The 22,311-nt window shown below is 35.8% G+C and overlaps 3 protein-coding genes across 6 annotated transcripts; 2 read left to right on the top strand and 1 right to left on the bottom strand.

Moving 5' to 3' along the window:
• Nucleotides 1–276: 276 nt before the first annotated feature.
• On the top strand, nucleotides 277–9,402 carry LOC126372531 (uncharacterized). 4 transcript variants are annotated; one of them, XM_050018343.1, is made up of 5 exons: nucleotides 277–749; nucleotides 823–1,070; nucleotides 1,444–1,576; nucleotides 8,542–8,671; nucleotides 9,105–9,402. In XM_050018343.1, exons 1-5 carry the CDS (start codon nucleotides 393–395, stop codon nucleotides 9,188–9,190), a joined length of 954 nt encoding a protein of 317 aa, XP_049874300.1. In that variant the 5' UTR covers nucleotides 277–392; the 3' UTR covers nucleotides 9,191–9,402. The 4 variants fall into 4 exon arrangements, with proteins under 4 accessions (XP_049874300.1, XP_049874301.1, XP_049874303.1 ...); XM_050018344.1 differs by having other exon boundaries at nucleotides 823–1,058; XM_050018346.1 differs by having other exon boundaries at nucleotides 277–563.
• Nucleotides 9,403–9,436: 34 nt separating this feature from the next.
• On the bottom strand, nucleotides 9,437–16,521 carry LOC126372536 (ubiquitin domain-containing protein UBFD1-like). Its single transcript, XM_050018353.1, has 6 exons — nucleotides 16,351–16,521; nucleotides 15,764–16,215; nucleotides 15,490–15,615; nucleotides 10,415–10,556; nucleotides 10,153–10,199; nucleotides 9,437–10,073 (listed from the first exon to the last, which is right to left on the bottom strand). The coding sequence occupies exons 1-6, from the start codon at nucleotides 16,361–16,363 to the stop codon at nucleotides 9,963–9,965; spliced, it is 891 nt and encodes a 296-aa protein (XP_049874310.1). The 5' UTR covers nucleotides 16,364–16,521; the 3' UTR covers nucleotides 9,437–9,962.
• A 258-nt stretch (nucleotides 16,522–16,779) lies between these two features.
• Nucleotides 16,780–22,283, top strand: LOC126372443 (fas-binding factor 1 homolog). The gene is made up of 11 exons (XM_050018205.1): nucleotides 16,780–17,902; nucleotides 18,265–18,416; nucleotides 19,198–19,391; nucleotides 19,859–20,119; nucleotides 20,390–20,583; nucleotides 20,658–20,764; nucleotides 20,853–20,978; nucleotides 21,057–21,194; nucleotides 21,268–21,377; nucleotides 21,522–22,053; nucleotides 22,141–22,283. Exons 1-11 carry the CDS (start codon nucleotides 16,780–16,782, stop codon nucleotides 22,258–22,260), a joined length of 3,057 nt encoding a protein of 1,018 aa, XP_049874162.1. The 3' UTR covers nucleotides 22,261–22,283.
• Nucleotides 22,284–22,311: the final 28 nt, after the last annotated feature.

Genomic DNA, 22,311 nt, shown 5'->3' on the forward strand with positions numbered 1-22,311 from the left:
TGTAAATAGATACCTTAGAAATGCAGATCGATTAATTCGATTAACGTGTTTGACAAAGGCAATTGTTATTGCATAATGAAGTTCCTCGTTTTTACTGTATTTATATTACATAGTAATTCTTCAAATTTCACTGCGTTTGTTGGCAAGTCCAATGTATTTGCAAAAATTGTGAATTTGTGATAAATTTTAAATCGATTTACATTGAAAAGCACATCACTGTTTGTTGACGAATCATAGACAATGTTTGTTTTAAATACCAGAGACAAATATTTCTGAACGAATCCTAAAATGTCATTTAGGTTAAACTAAGTTCGCACGGAAGTTAAATAATTTTGTAAAATTAGTTTTAAACACTGCTAAAGAACTTTATTTATTTAAAATGTGATACTACAATGCAAAAGCTGACCAGAGAGCAAAAAAAAATTAAGAAGAAGTTGAGAATTCTCCAAAAAAGTGCCATTGAAAGCGGTATAAATGGAGTGCTGCTTCAGCAATTAAATTATATTTATAATTATAAGCAAGAAACTGCAAATAATGGATCAAATAAGAAGCTGATCGTGATAGTAGTGACATGTTTTATAGCGGTGGTGATAAGCTTTAGTTTTGCGAATAGTATTATTGGTGCAAGATGTTTATTACCTAGTAATTACTTCGTGTGGGAGGCGACGCGTCCTCTCGCCGATTGTGCGTATTGCGCCAACGTTACGAAACCTATTGTGTTACGGAACATCACTAGGCGGGAATTTGCTGTAAGATGAATTGATAACAGTTGTCTAGGTAATTTTTTAAACTTAAAAATATAAATGTCTTTTTTTATTACAGAAGTATGCTTACTCTTCAAGACCAATAATTGTGAAGAATGCCATCTCTGATTGGCGAGCGTCTAGAGAATTTAGCTACGACCTGTTTAAGAGGCTATATGAGAGGACAGCGGGCAGTTATGAAAGCCTGGAAGATGGGTGCCAATTTCTAAACTTTAAGACTGATCTTTTTACATTGAAAGAAGTATTTAGTATGCCTGAGGATAGAGTGAGAAACAAGCCAGGCCAGAAACCTTGGTATGTGGGCTGGTTAGTATAAATCAAGTCATTTTTAATTGTATGAAAATATTTCTTATAAGAATTATTATAATATAATAATAATTCCATGTTTTCCATGTATTTAGATTAAGGATATAATGATAATAAATAAATAAAAAAAAAAAAAAAAATTGTTTTGTGAGCAATTTTAAGCTGTAACATAGCTGGCGAAGAGTGGGTGAACGACACACCTGCCTATCCATTCAGGAATACAGGCGTGTGGTTTAATTAATTATGTTATGTAAAACCATAAATCTTGTAATAATTTTAATATAAACTATTTCTATATATAAAAATCCTTTCATTATCATGGTGCTTATAATAAACTTGAAAAGTAAAATTCTTCTTAACCATTTATTTCCAGGGGCAACTGTCACCCTGACATCCTGGCAGCTGTTAGGCAGTATTACAGCCCACCAACCTTCCTGCCTGACGATGCAGAGTTTCCTGCCACTGAGAACATATTCTTTGGATATGAAATTGGAGCTGTCATGCATGTAAATATTTCACTATGCCTATTACAGCTATTTCAGTTCATTTAACATTATTACATCTAAATTCAACAGGAACGAGGGACCATCCAGGCTATGTTAGCTAAAAAAAAATATAGAAGGCACTGTAAAAAATTGCCTTTGCCTTCAAATTTCATGGATAACAAACATACACATCTTTTATCTTTGTTTTTGGGTATCAAGAAAAAAAAAGGGCGGGAACCTTCGAACAAGTTAGGCGGGATTTTTTAAGCTCTCGATTTTAATTTCAATTTTATTTCCAAATTTTGTAGATATTTGCATAATTTGTACATAATTATTTAGTTTAAGTTATTGTATAAATAGTTATTTCATATCTGAATGTAAATATTTATCGTTTGGTAAGTTTTTATAAAAAACCGTAGCAGAGGCGGTCCGCTAAGGACCCGCGCGGCGGGCAAGATGCCTGGCCAGCCGGCAAAGCGGAAGTATTCGGCAACAAAAGGAGGCAAGCAGCAGCCCCAGTCTCGGGATGAACCAGGTGAGGTTGTTGAGCCCGAGTCTTCTGACTCGGACGTTACCGACCCGCCAAGGATCATGGACACGGAGATTGAAGAAGACAAATATGCTCCATACCGAGTGACTGATTATAGTCGCCGGTATCCAGAAGATAGCGCAGCAGGTTATGAATTTGTTGTATTTATCGAAAGTAGCACTGAACAACCGATTGGGACACGAGATATGATGAATTTAAGCACTTGTTTCACCAGAGTAGTCAAAGGCATTAAATATCTCAAAAAAATAAATAAATTTAAAATTGGCGTAGTCTTTGATCGCCCAAATTTAGCAAATGCTTTTTTGGATAACTCTACATTCTTGAGAGACCAAAATTTAAAAGCGACGATACCTGCTGGTACCACTGAAATGACTGGCGTTATCAACTCAGTGCCTACCAGTATGACAAACAAAAAAATATTTAACGAACTGGGTCTAGGTACAAATTGTAAAAAAGTAATCTGTGTACGACGAATTATGAGAAGGGAGAAAGTTGGAGAGTCGTTCCAACTACAACCCACCCAATCGGTCGCAATTACATTTTCAGCGTCGACTTCTTTGCCAGACTATGTTTTTATTAAAATGTGGAGGTTCCCTGTTTTACCCTACATCCCCCCGGTAAAACAGTGTTTCAGATGTTTAAGATATGGTCATTTGGGAAAATTCTGTAAAAACTCTGAAAGATGTTCAATTTGTGGTGACCAGCACAATTTTAAATCGTGCACCTCTTCATCAGACAAAGCTATCTGTGTCCACTGTCAGGGAAATCACTTGTCTATTTCGGGGCAATGTCCTATAAAGAAACAAAAAATAATTGAAAATAAAAATAAAGTTATGCCGACACCTTTTTCAGATTTATTCAGCAATAAAAATAAACACTTTCCATCACTCAGCAAAACAGAAAACAGTCAGGAATTAATAAATTTAATTCTATCTAATAAAAACGCATTAACTTTGCTCACAGAATCTATAATAAAAGTTATTACATTAAACAAAGTAAACAACACAAGTATTAGCTCTCAAATGATAACAGACACAATAAAAGAAACTATTCAGCATAAAAATAAAAATTCTTCAAATTCTCAGCCCAAACAATAAATATAATGCAGTGGAACGCACAGAGTTTGTTAAGTAATAGACATGAATTTGAAAAATTTCTCTTTGATAATAAAATACATATATCTATTATTAGTGAAACTTGGTTTAAATCTTGTACAATTTTTAATATTAAAGGGTACTCCACTGTCCGTAATGATTGCGGCAATGACCACAATGGAGTAGCCATTCTAATTCATAAAAGTCTAGTATTTCGTAAATTAGACACTTTCTTTGATGACTCACTACAAAACGTTGTAGTTCAGGTTCAAATTGATCAAAAATACATATCTATCGCTAGTTTTTACAGTCCAGGTAATTGTAACCCTACCTTTAATAAAGGTAGATTTGACAATTTGATTCGTAGTATTCCAAAACCGTTGATTATAGCAGGCGATTTCAATGCACATCACACCATTTGGGGGTGTGGTAGTATTGATACACGAGGCAGAAGCGTCTTGGACTCCATGGATGAGAATGACTTGGTTCTCTTGAATGACGGACGTGCAACGACAACAGGTACCCTTAGTTGGCGGCCAAATGGCCTTGATTTAACATTGGTTTCCTCATCACTGGCCTTGTCATGTGAATGGCAGGTCATGTCAGATCCCTTAGGTGGTAGCTATCATCTACCCACTTTGACGAAGTATTGTTTTACATCTTCTCCTTCAGTTGCTACAGACTCTTCGGCGAACATCCCGCCTCACGCCAACCTGAAAATGGTAGATTGGGAGCTATATGAGAAACGTGTAAATGAGTTGTTATCCGAATTTCAAATTGATGTTTGTAATTTAATTGAGAGCTATAACAATTTCTGCAATATCATCATTTCTACTATAAATGAATGTGTAGTATGTTCAAGGTCTGGCAGTACTACCAAAGTTAATTCACCCTCAACTTCTCATAATAATAAACATAGAACTAAAAATCGAATCCCTCTAATCTGGTGGAACGAAAAATGTACTAAAACTGTAAATAATTGTAAACAAGCATATTTAGAATTTAAATTAAATCCTTGTGTCGATACTTTTATTAACTTCAAGCGAGCGCAAGCCCTTAAAAAACGCACAATAAAGCAGGAACGTAAATCGTCATGGGAAAATTTTTGTATATCTATTTCCAGACTAACACCAATGAAACTAATTTGGTCTAAAACTAGGAAATTTAATAAAACCTTTTCAACACACAGTGAGTTTTCTAGTCAAGCCTGGGTATTTCAGTTTTTGCGCAAGTATACTCCTGACACAGCTGAAAAATTGTCTGACAACAATCACTTTAATATATTATTAAGTTCCACGAATTCTTTTCTGGCAACAGTCTTTTCTATTGAAGAATTAAAATCAGCCTTAAGATCTCGTAAGGATACAGCATGTGGCCTGGATTGGGTGTCATACAAAATGCTTAAATTACTAAATCCATCCAGTATGTTATTATTCTTGAATTTACTAAATTATCTGTGGCAAAACGGCTTAATCCCTGAACAATGGAAGACAGATTGTATAGTGCCTATTTTAAAACCAGGAAAGGATAGTAGCCATGCTGATTCATATCGTCCTATAACACTAAGTTCTTGTGTTGGTAAAATAGCTGAACAACTGATTAAACAGCGTTTGGAATTCTTCATTGAAAGCAATAGTATCTTACCAGCTAATCAATTTGGCTTTCGTCGAGGGCGGTCGGCGCGGGAAAGCCTGAGTCACTTTTGTCTGGATGTCCGTGATGCTCTGTCTCGTGATCAGATTTTGGGTTGTATTTTCTTCGATGTTGTTGGCGCTTTTAATAATGTTAATTTGGATATTTTAACAACTGTTCTGTCTTCATTGCAGCTGCCTGGAAAAATAATTAATTGGATATTTAATTTCTTGCATGGTCGAAAAATCTTTATTAAACATGATAATCAGTTAATTGGTCCTAGAAATTCCTTCAAAGGAGTATCTCAAGGTGGGATTTTATCCCCATTGTTGTTCATACTGTATATTCATAAATTAAATTTAGTTTTAGGCAGTGAAACTCAAAATTTACAATTTGCTGATGACTTGGCTGTGTATTGTTCTGGTACTGAGTTGCCTGATATTCTAGGGAAACTTAATGCTGCTCTCTTAAACTTGCAGACTTATTTTGAAAGTCTTGGTTTAGAGATCAGCACTGACAAAAGTAAAGTAGTTATCTTTTCTAAAAAAATGGTTAAAACGTCAAGTGTTAAACTTTATTATAATAATAGATTGCTGCCTGTTGATAATACAGTTAAGTTTTTGGGTGTTTTATTTCAGCATAATTTTAAGTTTGAAAAATATGTCGATTGCTTAACAACTCGTGCATCCAAATCCTGTAATATATTAAAATCTTTAACTGGTACCTACTGGGGTGCAGATCCCAAAATTTTATTGATTCTTTATAAATCTATTGTAAGGAGTCATTTTGAATATGCTTTTTTTTGCTTTTCTAGTGTAAATAAATTTGTTGAAAAATTAGAAAAGATCCAGAATCGTTGTTTACGAATTATTCTTGGTGCAATGTGCTCCACCCCCATCATATCAATGCAGGTGGAATGTAATGTACCTCCTTTGTTAAGTAGGTTCAAATATCTCATCTTTAAGTTTCTATTGAAAATTTCTTCTATTAAAAATCATCCTTTGCTTCTGAAGTTGCTGTCTTCTTCCTCAAGAATTAGTAGCTCATATTTTGGTTCCCTTGGGCAGCTTCTGCCTGAAATTATAAATTTACAAAAAGATTTTAATTTGTATTCAAGTTCTTTATGGCCTTGCTATGAGAACTCTTTTGATTCTAAATTCTTTCCAATGAAAATTGATATAAATTCATCTTTGAAATGTAAGGAAGAGGTATATTCTTTTTTGAATGGTTGGTCTGATCATCATCAGGTTTATACTGACGGTGCCAAAAATAGCAAATCTGTTTCTGCTGCAATTTATGATGCCCATGCTAAGGGGGGACATGGGTATAAACTGCCTTCATTTGTCAGTAGCTATACAGCTGAATGTTTGGCTATTCTAATAGCTTTAGATTATATTGAGTCTCAGGATGGCAACAAGTGGCTAATAGTTTCAGATTGTATGAGTGTTCTTCAAGCTCTTAATAATCCCAACCTTACTAGTAATACCAACTACATAATCTATGACATAAGGGAAAAATATAAAAATCTGTCAATAAACAATAAAAATATAATATTGACTTGGACACCGTCACACATTGGTGTGGTTGGTAATGAGCAAGCAGACTTTCTTGCCAGATCCATAACAAATAGTTCCCAGTCTCACCCCATTAAAAATGTTTTAGTTCCTGATTCTGACATCGTAGCTATTGTCAGGACAAAGTTGAAAAATGAATTTAATGAAACATGGCAGGAAATTATTCAAACTAAAGGCAAATGGTATGCCGAAATTAATAATAGTTTATCAACACCATGGTTTACAAAAGGTACTCTGTACCCCGGTAGAAAATTTTATTCAATTATATGTCGTCTTAGACTAGGACATTGCCGTTTTAATGCCCACTTAAATAGAATCAAAATTCTCACATCACCTACTTGTGATTTCTGTAACTCTGCTGATCAGACTTTGCAACATCTTTTCTTTGATTGCAGTAGTTTCACTCTTCCCAGATTGCTTCTCATAGACCGCCTCCTGAACATATATCGTACAGCTGAAGAAATCCCGCTCTCCCTTCAGCAACTTCTCAAAAACAGGGACTGTTATAAGCCCCTCTATGAATTTGTTTTAGCAACTTTTGGAGATATTTGATTGTCTAAACATTCTTTCTTTCTTTTTGATTATTGCTTTGAAATACCTTGAATTTGAATATATTTGTGTTCTTTTTTACGTTTTGACTTTCTTTTCTTTTGTGTATCTTTTGTTTTTGTTTCAATGTTGTGTTGACAGATGTCAACCGACATACGTTTTGTTTTGTTTTAGTGTTTTAGTGCTTTAGTCTTGGATTTTACCCTTCGCCTTTCTTGATTACTTGTAGTTGTTATTGACTTATGATTTTGTGACTTGGCTTCGGCCTTAATTTTGAAAACAAACTAAGACTTGGCTTCGGCCTTAATTTGGAAAACAATATAAGACATGGTTTCGGCCTTAATTTTGAAAACAAACTAAGACTTGGCTTCGGCCTTAATTTTGAAGACAAACTAAGACTTGGCTTCGGCCTTAATTTTGAAAACAATATAAGACTTGGCTTCGGCCTTAATTTGAAAACAATATAAGACTTGGCTTCGGCCTTAATTCTGAAAACAATTAAAGACTTGGCTTCGGCCTTAATTTGAAAACAAACTAAGACTTGGCTTCGGCCTTAATTTGAAAATAATATAAGACTTGGCTTCGGCCTTAATTTTTAAAACAAACTAAGACATGGCTTCGGCCTTAATTCTGAAATCAAACTAAGAATTGGCTTCGGCCTTAATTTTGTAAAAATACGCCAGACTTGGTTTAAACCTTCTATGAATTTTATAACTAAAAATATATAAATAAATATAACACATGACTTGGCTGTATGGGCTATGATCCCTTTGCCTGTCCTACGGACAAAATAACCAAAAAAAAAAAAAAAAAAATTTGGGTATCAATGATGACCCTTTTTATTACACCCAGGCACAATCAATACATCTTCCACCCATTATTATTCTGATCAAAATTAAGAGAAGCAATATGGTTGCAACATAATTCTATACATAATCCGATCCAAATATCAAGCAACAATTATTTTTATGTACGGTCACGAGCATTAATATATCTTTTTTGACAAATTGAACTGTAAGTCTCGCTAAATGTCAAATATGTTAGTGCGACAGAGTCCTAAAGTGGGTACATTATATTGCTCATGACTGTATGCTTCTGCCATTATATTTTTGAATAATTATGTACCTGAGTAATGAGAAAATAGGTAATTATCACATAAAATCTGGACAGTGCCATCTATATTTTTTGGGGAACCTTGCCTAAAAAGTCCCTCATTATAACTATGTTGTATATGTCTTTGTAACTGTCCCAATAGTATATCTATATTATTAGAAATAAGGATTTAGGCAAGTCACACGACCCAAGTAAAGAAACTATACCTAAATAACTAGCTGCCTAGAGTAAAAAGGCGGTAAAAAGAGGCAGAGATATGTGGCAAAACCTATTAATGGAAATATTAAGAGAAACATTTGTATAATCTTCTGTAATATGAAGAGAAACTGACATGGAAAGCACATACATAACCAATACATAATTCCCATTAGTTCATCACCATAATTGCTTATGGTTAAAATACCAGAAAAAATCTGCCGAAGAAAAGATCCTATCTTGGCAGAGGAAATTAAAAAAAACTTCTGTAATTTCTAGTTGGACTACATACCCCGTCTGATGTGGCAGGGCCAAGTGAAAGGCAACAAGACATGGTCCATAGCTCCTGTACTGGAATGTGATCATATTTGTCAGAAGTTTGACTTTTACGTCGAGGCTGGAGATGTTGGTAAGTGTATGAGTTATTGTATGATAATATAAGCCTTTAGTAGTCACATATCTCTTCTAGTCTCCACTACTCTACCTCATGTTATACCAACTTAGCTTATAATGTCTTCCCATGTTTTCTGCGGTCTCTTTCTTTTTTCTTCTGTCTCTATTTAGCTCCATTCGTCTTTTCCTTGTGTCATATCGTATGATATAGAAATTTATTAAAGGTCTTCTTGTCGTACGGATATTGTCTGGTATGTGGATCTGCTCTGTAAAAAGGAGTTTTTCTGTGTACGGCGCGCGCAATCTAGGTATATTAAGCAGTTTGTAGTTCTTCTAAATATTGATTTCTCAAATTAGCTGCAAGTTGTCTTTGAATATACTTGTGTGTTATATTTATATTCATTCTTATTCTAATGCAATAAGTAAAATATTATCATGGCTTGTTTCAGTGTTGCTGGACACTCGCATCTGGTACCATGCGACGAGTATTCCTAAGGGCCAATTCTCAATGACTGTACAATCAGAATATGGATGACCAATGATAGACGGCTATTTATAACTTGTAGTACAAAAGAATCATTCTTTTACATATCTGATATGCCAAATTTTTACACTCTCTTTATTTATACAAACTATTTATTATCTTTTTTGTACTTTGTGCCATTTTATGTAGTGCAACTACCTTAGCTGTAAGTGATTGCAATGTTTTATTTATTTTTCTTTATGGAATAAACTTCATAAATTTTATTCTTGAAGTATCATTTAATTGAAACACTACATCTTAGTTTAAAACATTGTATTTATCTAATTCTATGTTCAGAAGTATTCAGTGAAGGATTGGTGGAATACTTGCTTAATTTAGACAATAATTTAATGAACCACTACAGTATTTCATACACTAACATCAATAAGAAAAGACAGTCAATTTGGCATTCTGTCCAATCCTTCAGCTGAATGACCGAATATTGTAAAGTTTACATAAAGAGATCTGTTTGAAACTCGAGGGGACAATAAGCTCATGGATGCACACTGACATAGTCACATCATAAGAATCAATAGCATCAGATACAGCTCACAGAACCCAAATGCAGGAAATGCAAACTTACAATAAAAATAAATAATTTCTCTTTTGACCAGATAGATGCCAGTTCCGAATGGACAATTTTAATTGACTTGGCATAGTGAATATCACAAACGAAATGGTACCGTTATGTTGTACCAGAGATAGTGGACATATACATATAATTTTACATATTGCAACTACCCAGAGACAGGAAGGTAGATACGGCAATGGGCTGATTTGATGATTAGAAGAACTGCCAAACGCCAAGTACTGCATCCTTTATGGCTTCCACATATTGGGCTGGCACCCAGTACACCCAGTACCTGGATGCCTCTGTGGGTCCTAACTGCAGGCCCTGCAAATATGTATACCATAGTTAATGACTTTTTAATAATAATTGTCAAAAGTTAAAATCTCAATATAAAATCACTCACCATGATATGGTATTCTTCATGATCTTTGATAGGTTCTGATGTGATACCTGTAAATGTAAAAAAAATGTTAAGTTGTATTTGTTCTGAAATTGGTACTGAAAATATTTTTTATCTTTGTTTATTCTGCCACTGCAGCCTAGAGTTCCAGAACATAATGGTTTGTATTTTAAAAGACTTTGAGACTTCTTTTGTCTAAGCCTACATTATTGAATTTTATAAAGTGGTATAGATAACTGTGTGAATGAAGTTGGCAAGTATTTACTTTTGATAGAAGTCATGGCAAGTTTCTCGGTGCGCTCCTTGGTTCCAAGCCAGAGCTGATCTTGCTCTGGTTTGAATGTGAGTCGCACCTTCCCCCCGTGTTTGTTTAACATTCCACTTAGTGGGATTGGTGGCAGTGGTTCCTGTACAAAAAAGAAACTCATTATTATTAGGAATTGAAAGAGTAATGAGTAATTTATTTTATAAGTTATATCCTCTTTAAAAAAAAAAAAAAAAAAAAAAAAAAAAAAAAAAAAAAAAAAAAAAAAAAAAAAAAAAAATGTCGAGTGACTATGTCTGTTTTTGTTTTAATTCATTAATATTCGTAATTCTGTTATTTAATCGTCCAATCATATTTCTTTGTTTGCTATAGTGGTTTTTGCATGAGTGATAGTGTTTTCAATGTGATTTTGTGGATGATTGTCGTCAATAATCAGTTGTTGCTGATTGCTGTAACGTTTTCATAGACAAGTATAGTCCATAGAGTGAACATCTCCAAAAGGGCGCTTTACATAACACGACATACGAAAACGGACGCTTTAAATACTCCGGATTATAAAAAAGGACGCTTTACATAGTACTGCATATCACAAAGGGCTGTTTAACATTGCACGTATTTTTTGCAAGAGCGCTTTATTAATCTCACTAATTTTATCAATCATGTCTCCTCCTAAAGTTTGCGCTGGATGTTGCAAACCGTTCTTAAGGAAGAACGAATTTTTAGTATGCTGCATATGCAAGTCGAAATACGATATTGATTGTGCTAAGGTGCCATTTAAGCGCTTTTGTATAATGGATGCTTCTCACAAGAAAAATTGGAAGTGTTCTCCTTGCGAGCGAACAAACGAACTTCCTAAAGCCAGCACACCCACAAAGTCTCCACCTTTCGTACTGGCTGATGATGTTGAGGGTGCCGAAAATGATTTTGCTAATGTCACGGTACGCTCTAGGCAGATTGACTCTTCGATCAGAGTACCTGATGAGTGTGGATGTGTTCCGGAAGATAAGCTTAGATCTATTATCAAGCAAGAGCTGTCGGCTATTCTGAAATCCACGATCAAAGAACAAGTAACTGACGAACTTAAGAACATCAATGACCAGATATTGGGCTTCCGGGAATCCCTTACGTTCTTTAATAAGGAATTCGAGGAAATGAGATCTGCCTTCCATGAAAAGACTGCCGTGATGGTAGAGTTGCAATCCGAAAATGATAAGTTGAAGTCTTCTGTGGCAGAGCTTACTCATCGACTGAATACGATTGAATTACACATGCGAGAATGTAATATTGAGATCAATGGAATACCCGAACATAGATCTGAAAACCTAGTAGATACTGTTCTTCAGCTAGCGAAGGTTGTGGATAATCCTTTGCGTCCCGATGACATACAACATGTTACCAGAATTGCCAAGCTTTCTAATGACAATAATAGACCGAGGGCAGTAATCGCTAAGTTGCGTAGTGCACGTCTGCGAGACGAAGTTTTGGCTTCGGTCACAAAGTACAACAAGAAAAATGTCACAGACAAATTATCATCAAGTCATTTGGGTATTGGTGGACCTCGCGCGCCTGTCTTTGTTGCTGAACATCTTACTATTGGAAACAGGAACCTACACGCTGCAGCTCGCAAGAAAGCTAAAGAATTGTCATATAAGTTCGTCTGGGTCCGTAACGGGCGCGTATATGTTCGTAAGGAGGAGAGTAGCCAGGCTCTTTTGATTAAGTCTACCGATAGTCTTAAACTTATGAAGTAGTCTTGTTGTTTCTTCTGTGAATTTGTTACGGAGTTTTCTGTTAAAAATGCTTGATATATATTATCAGAATGTTCAAGGACTTCGAACAAAGACAAATGATGTTTACAAAAATATTTTAAATTCTAGTTATAAAGTTATCGCTTTCACAGAAACTTGGCTTAAGTCTTCCATAGCTACTAATGAAATTATTGACGAGAGATACACGGTTTATCGGAGAGATCGCTTGTGCTCAGAATCCACAAAAAAAGATGGTGGAGGTATCCTGTTGGCTGTAAGTCGAGATATACCATCTGTTCGTCTTGCGACCTTTGAGAACGATATTGAATGTTTGTGGGTTCAGCTACATATAAATCTCGGTAATTCAATAAAAAAACTCCTGATCTGTCTAGTGTATTTGCCTCCACCTGTTAAATTAGATAAACTGTCACGTTTCTTAGAGAATGTTGAGATAGCTATGAGTCAGGCTGATGATGTTGTAATTCTTGGAGATTTCAATTTGAGGTTTATTCAGTGGAGTCCTTGTTCCAATTTTAATTATATGTCACCATCTAATTATAATGGCTCTGGGTTGGGTAACTGTTTAGTGGACTTTATGTCATGCAATAGTCTTTACCAACTTAATAACATCCCTAATAGTGATAATGTGTTCTTAGATTTGGTCATGTCTAACTATCAAGATGCCTATATTAAGAAACCACTGGATTTACTTAGCAAGGGTTACCCAATTCACCCAAATTTATTGTTATGTGTTCCCTACGATAATATTGTGTACTTAAAACCAAAGAAAAAAATTACCTATAATTATTATAACGCTGACTATTCTAGTATAGTATCTGAGTTAAGGAGTGTGGACTGGCATCAACTATTTCTCAAGTGTAACCATGTTGACGAAATGGTATCTATGTTCTATGACATCTTGGAAAAGTTGCGGGACAAATTCGTGCCAAAGCGTAGAACAATCAAATCTAATCGTCCTTCCTGGTTCAGTAACGCTCTTGTTAATCTCTTAGCAGAAAAAGAAAATAAACGCAGAAATTTTCGTAGGTATCATAATCCTAGGGATGAGATAGAATATCATTTGCTTCGTAATCGTTGTCACAAACTTCTTGATAAGTGCTACTTTAATTATAGGGCCATAACAGAAGCAAATATTCCAAAGAATACTAAAGCGTTTTGGAGCTTTATTGGTAACAAGCGGGGTGGTCATTCTTCGGTACCTGCCAAGATGCATTTGGAAGACATTGTGGCCAATTCCGGTACTGATATTTCCAACTTATTCGCCCATCATTTTTCATCTGTTTATTCTTCTAAGACTTCCTCAGGTTCAAGTTTGTATTTTCCTTTAGGTGCTATCAATAATAATCATTTGTCAAAGGTCAGATTTGTAGAATATGAAATTAAAAAGATGATCAAAAAAATAGATGTTAATAAGGGGCCGGGTCCGGATTCTATCCCTCCTTTATTTGTCAAGCGTTGTATGAATGGACTTGCTCTGCCTTTGACTATTATTTTTAATCGATCTCTGGAGCTTGGTATTTTTCCTAAAGAATGGAAGAAAGCGCGCATCGTACCTGTTTTCAAGAAGGGTGACAAGGATTGTATAAAGAATTATCGACCGGTTTCAATATTGTCATGCTTTTCGAAGTTATTTGAATCTCTGCTATGTCCATTGTTTGTAAATCTACTAAACAGTTTGATCTCGGACAATCAGCACGGATTTGTACCTGGCCGTTCTGTTGTTACTAATCTAGTTCCATATATTTCTGAATTATCAGGTGAGCTTGATAAAGGGCTTCAGGTGGATGCAATATATACCGATTTTAGCAATGCCTTTGACCGGGTAGATCATTCCATACTTATACAAAAGCTAGGTCACTGTGGTGTGGCAGGATCGGTACTTAAGTGGCTTGAATCGTATCTCCGAGATCGTCCTCAGATGGTTGCAGTTCATGGGTTTAATTCAGATATATATTATGCTACCTCAGGTGTACCTCAAGGTTCACACTTGGGACCTATATTGTTCTTAGCATTCATTAATGACATCACAACTCAAGTAAGAAATTGTAGAATTTCATTATTTGCTGACGACTTGAAGATTTATAAAACTGTTACTTCAAATCGAGACGCGCAATTGATTCAAAATGACCTCAATAGCATAAGTGATTGGTGTTACTCAAATAATATGGTTCTTAATGTTAAAAAGTGCTTCCATATACATTTTACTCGCAAAAAAAAGCCACTTGTGTCTAAATATGTATTGGGTGGCGTTGAATTAGCCAAAGTAGATAAAATACGAGATCTCGGCATAGTTCTAGATAATCAACTAACACTCACTCCACACATTGACGAGATGGTGACTAGGGCTGCCAGGATGCTTGGATTTCTTAAACGAAATGCCAAGGGTTTTGGAGTCAGTACCAAAATCCTATTATATTATTCTTTGGTTAGAAGTGTCCTGGAATTTGCATCGTGTGCATGGAGTCCTTTCTACAGTGTGCATTCACAAAGAATTGAAAGTATTCAACGCGCCTTTACGAGATATATTGCTTTTAATTGTAGTGGTTTTTCTCACAGAGAACCTTATAATCAGCGTTTGAGCAAATTCAAAATGATTTCTCTTCGTAGTCGCAGGCAGATATTGGATGTTTGCTTTCTTCACAAGCTGGTCCGTGGTGGATTGCGATGTAGTAGCACTTTGTCAATGGTTTCATTATCTGTTCCATACAGGTACCCAAGACATCGGTTGAACAATATATTTGCTACCCCATTTGCGAGAACCAATTTAGGGCTTCAGTCTCCTTTGGTCCGGATTTGTTCTGAGTATAATTCATTTTCAAATAGTATCACTGATTTAGACTTATTTCATGATAATTTTTACAATTTTAAAAGTAAGCTTAATAAGCACTTTCTAAATGAAGGGCCCATTAATCATCACTGATGATTAAATATGAACCACACATATGACAGCTAACTGATAGGAATGTAGATAAATTGTTGGATTTATAGGCATATTCAGGGATATGGCTGTTGTATGGGTGGTCCATATTAATATAATTTTCTAATTGTTTTCTTTTTGTTCCTTTTTCTTTTTGTTAGAAATTAAGACAATTATATTATGTAAGTTAGGTACGCCGTAACTGTGATTTACATCAGATCTCTATATATATAATTAGAGTTAATTAGTATAATGCATAAATGTAAACCATGTGGCAGTACTAATTAAATAAATAAATAAATAAAATATTTTCAGATGTTTTAAATAAAGAATTTTAAGCAATGTCGATGGTTGAATAGTATTTTGGCAGCAAAATATACTTTAATTACCTTTACTCCTTTGATTCCTGGCATTACATCTGGTGGGATGCCCTTATCAAGTACTTTTCTGTGTATTTTCTGCGTGCATAACGGCTCTTTACTTGATTGGCCAGATGCTTTTTCTTCTAGTATTTCCTGGAAATTACATAAATTCCTATATATAACTATATTGGAAACATGCCATAAATGCTACATGTGTACATTCTGGTTAGAATTTTCCTTGTCTTGGAAGACTCAAGTAGGAATGTACAGAAATAAATGAGAGTTGTTAATGTAAACATACCTTTGGCACACTCTTCACAGCTAAAATATCATCCATTTTAGACCCCACCAGCATTACCTTTCCTCCTTTCACAATCCCTGCTTTCCTCAGTGTCATGGTGTCTTTCGCCATTCCTTTGATTATGAGCTTTTGAGCTGACAGCGGCACCCCCGATATTCTCTCCAGGTGGGCTTTTAGACCTAGTATGGTCGCATCATATGCAAATGTGACTTCGTGTCTTACTTTGTTAAATACTACGGTAAATTCGACCTGTTCTGGGATCTCACATATCTCTGAATCCTCCGTGTTGTCTGAGGAGCAGGCGGCGACGGCGGGCTCCGCGCGCGGCTCCATGTGCACCTGCTCGTCCTCCACGTTTGGCGCACTCTTGCTGTCCAGCGCATTCTTCGAAGTGCCGTTCGATATCAACGAATTAGGATCTCTATTCTCTGTAGAATCACCCTTCTCCGAAGCTGGTAAACAAAACAAGCCAACGTGATCGTGAGTTAGCAAAATTTCTAGAACAAAAGCCCTACAGTATATTGAACCACAAAGACTAGCAAACAATATTTTGCCCAATTAAACAACGATAGTGAGAGTAAACTTACCGATGTAATCCATTTTCAGGTGTGAATTATAATGTACGATTTTGGTAAACTGATAAAAATCACAATTTATGATCGGTTGTTTTGAAAAAATAATTAAAATTCAGCCGACTGGCTGACGTGAAGCAACAAATTTTTCGTCACCATTGTAATGTGCGTTCAGAAATTGGTGAAATGTCAGTTGGGAGGAACGAAATCGAGCGAGGCGCGTTCCATTTTCATTAACGAACTGAAAAATTAAATAGTCTATGGTTTCAGGCGGTGCAGCTATGTTTCTTTGTCTGCCTCATCTCGAGGCAAATGAAACAAAAAGTTTTTTTTTAATTCAGCACATCCGTTTCCATGGCGCTTTATTTGTAAACAAGCCGATAATGTCTGTTATGAAATAGTTGATGTAATAAATATCACATAAAATCAATTAAATTTATCCAAATGAGTTTTAATATTGACGATCCCTTAGCTGGAATCCTCAGTGATGGCAGCGATGATAGTTTTTTCGATGACGACATTCTTGGTAAGAAAAAACCTGCAAAAAAGAAGACGACTCCTACAGCTGAAAAGAAGAATGCTCTGTTTGATCTAGGGGATGGTGATAAGTCAAAAACAGTATCGACAGAAGATAGAAAGGATTCTCTTTTCGATTTAGGAATTGCAGCTTCGAAGAAGATATCTGGCGTTGAAGATGAGAAGCTTCCAGTTGATATTCGGTCCCCGGGACCTTTCAAACGATCTGTTTCCAAAGAATCCATTAAATTTCCAGCGGAGACAAAGAGTAAGTCACTCCTTGATAAATTGGATACAGCTAAGTCACCAGCTAAATCCAAAGTTAGTGGTAGTACCGACAGACTTGATATATTGAGCGATCTCATGGACACAAAAAAGGAACCAGTGAAACCATTGGAAAGAGGTAAGAGCTCACAATCGCTACTGGACGATATATTAGGAGGGCCACCGCCTAAAACTAGCTCAAGTCAGGCTACGCGACCAACGACAGCAGCAAAGAGTGATTTTGACTTGGATTCTTTCATTGGAAAGAGTGAATCAAGACAAACAGTAGTATCTTCATCAACCAAACCCGCTCAGAAAAAGACCAAAGTCGATCCCCCAAAAGAAGATACAAAGAAAACAAAATCGAGTGAGGACTGGCTTGGTATATTTCAGAACAAAGATATGGAAAATGAAGAGGACGACGATGCTAATATGCCGGCGTGGTTAGTAGGAGACACTAAAAAGAAGAAACCAGACAATTCAAAGAAATCTATAGAACCTCCATCTAAAGAGACTACAAAAGTTGAGAGGGAAATTGAAGCGGCTGCGGTTCCAAGTAAATCCGAAGATCAAATAGCCAATGAGCAGACGGCTAAAGTTACACTATCCATGCCTTCTCTACCAGCGATGCCCACAATTGGGACGCCCGCATTGCCCAGTGTACTTCAAGGTAGCAACGAAGATATTACTGCGGAAGGCGCAGCATTGTATTTGGGGCAACAGGAGTCTCAGTTGATGCTTGCGCTACAGTTGAAAGCACAGGAGGAAAAGCTTGTTGCTATGCAGAGTAAGTGTCATTTACATTCCGTATTTTATTTTTTTATAAAATATCACGCTTAGAATGACGGTCAGCATTTGTCATGGGGATACACAGAGTACGGAATTCCAAGAATTCTACTTACCTATCACAATTATGACATAATTAGGCACCACACGTTGCTTCCACTAAGTCTTCAATGCTCGCCAGTTTAGAGTAGATCAGATACCTATAGTCTTACAATCACTATAAATTATCACATTAAGTACCGAGTAGACCGACGTAGTTTCGACAGAATATTGAAGTCTACTACGATAAGAATACCATATAAGTACCTAAAAACCCCTATGTTTTGTTTAATTCTGAACTGAATTTGTTTTCTTTTTATTCAGTGCGTCAGAAAGAAACGCACCGCATCCAACGCGAGGCGACTCTGGCGCAACACGCTCAGGTGGACGCTATTTTGCAGAGACAAGCAGAACAGAGGCGGCAGATGCAGGCTATTATAGCTACCCACCAGGAACGCATCACGCAGAGGATAAAGGTAATTACTTTCATTTTTTATCGTTATCCTACCAACTCGTAATGAAGTCGCGTGGTTGAATGATTCATACCATACCACCTTCACCCGATCTATTCTATCAAGCAATTGAGTAGAGGGCTGTGAATATGTCCCTCTGCTGGCAAAGCTGTGTTATTTCTTTTTAATTTTTGAAATTATGTAACGTATTCTGTTTTCCCTACTACATAGTTACTTATCGTTCCAAAAAATCTATTCTACAACAAAATTCCGACTTAGTTGTATAGTTTCTTCACTCTTCTTATCGTGTGGGTTATGAGGTGGATTACCAACCTCATCAACTCTGGTGTCAGGGTTATTATTGAGCCGCCAAAGGCCCACAAGGTTAGTTTCTTCACTGCTTCACGTACTTTTTTTACTTCAGTAACTTTATTCCCGTCTATTTCGAAATAATCGAAATTCTTTATATAATTCTTCTCTTCACTTTCCTGACTTATCGAAACGTCGAACAAACTTATAGCGAATATGTGACTAAACATGAACATCAAAAGTTTCGTAATTGACTGTTTATGCGTAAAATGTTTTTTGATGTGGTAAATCGCAAGCAGTGTCCACACTGCATATGTTAATTTAATTTAATTTATTTAGATAGGTATACCAACAGTACACATATTGTAAAGTTATACAATACAAGTCTTAAATTAGTTTTTGTATATGTGCTCCAATTACAGGTATATGTTTTGCCACAAACAGAATACTTACTGTAAAGATCCATCTTTATTATTGTTTGTGCTTTCGTCTTTAGGAATTACTAGGTACAAGCACCACTAATCTGAACAGCGAAGACCAAGTGGATACCCCCGAAGATGGTCAGGACTACACTCCAACAGAGAGGAGGGAGAGTCCCCATACCAAGGAGAAGAAACAATTACTACAACTCGTACAGTCTTTGCAAGAAAACCATGATAAAGAAATTGATTTGATGGAAACTTCTTATAGGTAATATCTAAGTTTGTTTCACGCGTCATGTTTAACAACCAAAGCTGTGCAAAGTCATACGATATGATAGGCGTCTGGGACAGAAGCTAGTGGACAATCATTTAGTCTACCAGGAGAAATATGGGTGGTATTAATAAACTAACTTCGAGACTGCTCTCAAGATCGTGTTAATGTGACAGTTCTTACACTTATAAAAACAGGGACTTGAGCATGGTCAGAGCAGTCTCAGCTGAGATTAGTTTATTAATACCACCCTTAGACTCGGTTATTATTTTTAGTAAGAAAGTCTTTCTTCAAATTTGCTTGAATACATATTCGCATTGACGCATTACTCTCTCTTTCAAGTGCCTTGTACCTATCGGCACGAGTAGATACAATCGATCTGAATTAAAATCTCAGTACCTAACTCGAGCGAAGCGCATTTCCCGACTGATAAACATAATCGTAAATAATGTTACACATTGCAGAAGGCAATTAGCCTTTTTAGAAGTGTCTGTCAATCAGTCAGAAGAGAGGATGAAGGAAGAAAGCGATAAATTGGTGAAATTCTATACAGAGAAGATAAACTGGCTAGATGAACATCATCAACTGTATAAGAAAATGACTGAAGAAAACTTGCTGTCTCTCACTGAACGACATAAGACTGAAAATGAGATGCTACGTCAGCAACATTTAGAAAATATCAAAGTTTTACAAGAACATCACGCGGCGTTGATGGAAAATATAAAGTAAGTTCATAATTCACGTATGTTTTAAGATTTATTTACTGTCATAAAATTTAACTCCGTTACTAATAATGTCTAAACTTACCCTCCGTTACTATCTTTGGGTGATGCCGTTTTTGGTGTAGTAAACTCTGCTATATTTATTATACAGCATGTAATATTAGAAAGTCTGAATCAAAACTTAATAGATTTTTTACATTGTATGTTAAGTGTAAAGAAATATTTTCCTTAGCTAAGTTACAATAGGATAAAGAATCTTATAACATTTCACAGAAATGCAGTGAAACAGGAACAGGTTCTGATTCAGGATTCAGCCGGCTTCTCTGCAGATCTTCAGGAACTGGTTACAGACGTAAAAGAAAGTAAATCTCAGTGCCAATTATTAGTAGAAAAGGTGCAAAAGTTAGCTGAACACACACAACGCGATACCGAACGAAGCTTACAGGCTAGGGAGTCTCAAGTTAATGGTAATGTTATTTCTAGTAAATAGTTGGGTGTTCAACCAAAGAAATGATATGATATTTAGGGATAATCTTTTCAGATATGATTCAACATTTGAAGAGAGAGCGAGAAAACTTCGAAACAGAAAAAGCCGAAAGCAGAGATATGGTCAAAATGTTAGAGACGAGGTTGAAACAGATGACAGCGGTATTTTTGACATTTTATTCATAGAAATCTAAAGGAATTAAACATAATTTGATGTAGGTAATCAGTAAACAGAATTGTCAATTTTCAGATGATCGAAGAAGAAACCGCAGCCCTGAAGCAAAAGAAAATGGAATTCGAATTTGATAGAGCGACGTTTGGTAAACAAACTGAATTTGCTAAGAATGTTCTTAAGAAACAAGATGATGAAATAAAGGTAAGGCTACTTACCGCGTATGAACAAATCCTAAATTATTGGGACTAATAAATTAATATACATTTTTCGTATTTAAAGATGCTAAAAGAGGACATCCAAAGGGAGTATCAGGAGAAAATTGCCAAAATAGATGAAGAAAAAGCAAAGGCACTAAAAGATAGTGCAGCGATTGCAAAAGAAAAAGCTTCTATTCAAAATCTGAAACAAGAATTAGAGGTAAGAAGTCTTTATATTAAGAGGTGTTAAGAAATTCGGAATGTCGTATTAAATATCGCGACTAACGTTTCAGAAAACGAAAGCAGAGCTGCAAGCTCAATTAGAAGAAGTAAGTGAAGAGAGGTCGAGATTAAACTTAGAGAAGCAACAGATGCACATGGAAGAACAAAGAATACTGGCTAAGTAAGTTTTGTAGTTTAACTTTTGTTTTGATATACTTCGATCATTGGGCTCGTTTCAATTTTGTCAACATCATTGATTTGTATATCCGTATTTTGAAATCCGAATATGAATCTTGCTTTCTAAGATGAATAGTAAAATTTTCAGGAGTCGTGATCTAGATTTACTAGCAAAAACTGCGATAGAGAAACAGACTCAAGCCGACAAAAAACATTCAGAAGCCGAATTTATTCAGAAAAAGTACGAAGATAGAATAAGGCGTATGCAAGAACATGTGGTATCTCTGAATGCCAGAGAGAAACAAATTGCTAAGGAAAAAGTGGCTCTTTCTAGAGAGAGACTGAGTCTTCACAATGAAAGAAAACAAATGGAGAGCAGGCAGCATTGTTCTTTATGCAAACCCCCTCAAAATGTCCCCAGCTACAATTTCGAGCCAAATTTTACACTTCCTGAGACATTTCTAAATGTACCTGTGTCAAGAGACTACATTGGTACAAGTGCTAATTACGCCATGAATGCCATAGAACAGGAGATGGCCAATCTCATAGGAAGGAATTTTGGTCTGAGACATAGCACTGGTGTAGGTAACGTAGCACATGAAGACAAATATGTACAGGATAGAGATACTATAGGAGACAATTTCCAGCAAACTACACAAATGGAATCGGGTGTATTTAAGGTAATGGTCACTTTGTTAACCATAATTGTTTTGAGATATTTGTTTCTCGTTTACTAGGCGATACTTATGTGCTATATAATTTGGCAGGATTACATGGACCCCAAATTCATGATGTTGCGTTTGGATGTGCAACAAGTTCTAAGCAATTTGGACCAAACGAAAAAAGAAGACGAAGACAAAGACGACCAACAAAGTGAGAAAGATTAACTTGTGTTCATTTATACCTTCGATGTAAGCTTACCTTTGGAAAGTAAAATA

Source organism: Pectinophora gossypiella, chromosome 14 (genome assembly GCF_024362695.1).
Source record: "Pectinophora gossypiella chromosome 14, ilPecGoss1.1, whole genome shotgun sequence".
Classification (NCBI taxonomy): domain Eukaryota; kingdom Metazoa; phylum Arthropoda; class Insecta; order Lepidoptera; family Gelechiidae; genus Pectinophora; species Pectinophora gossypiella.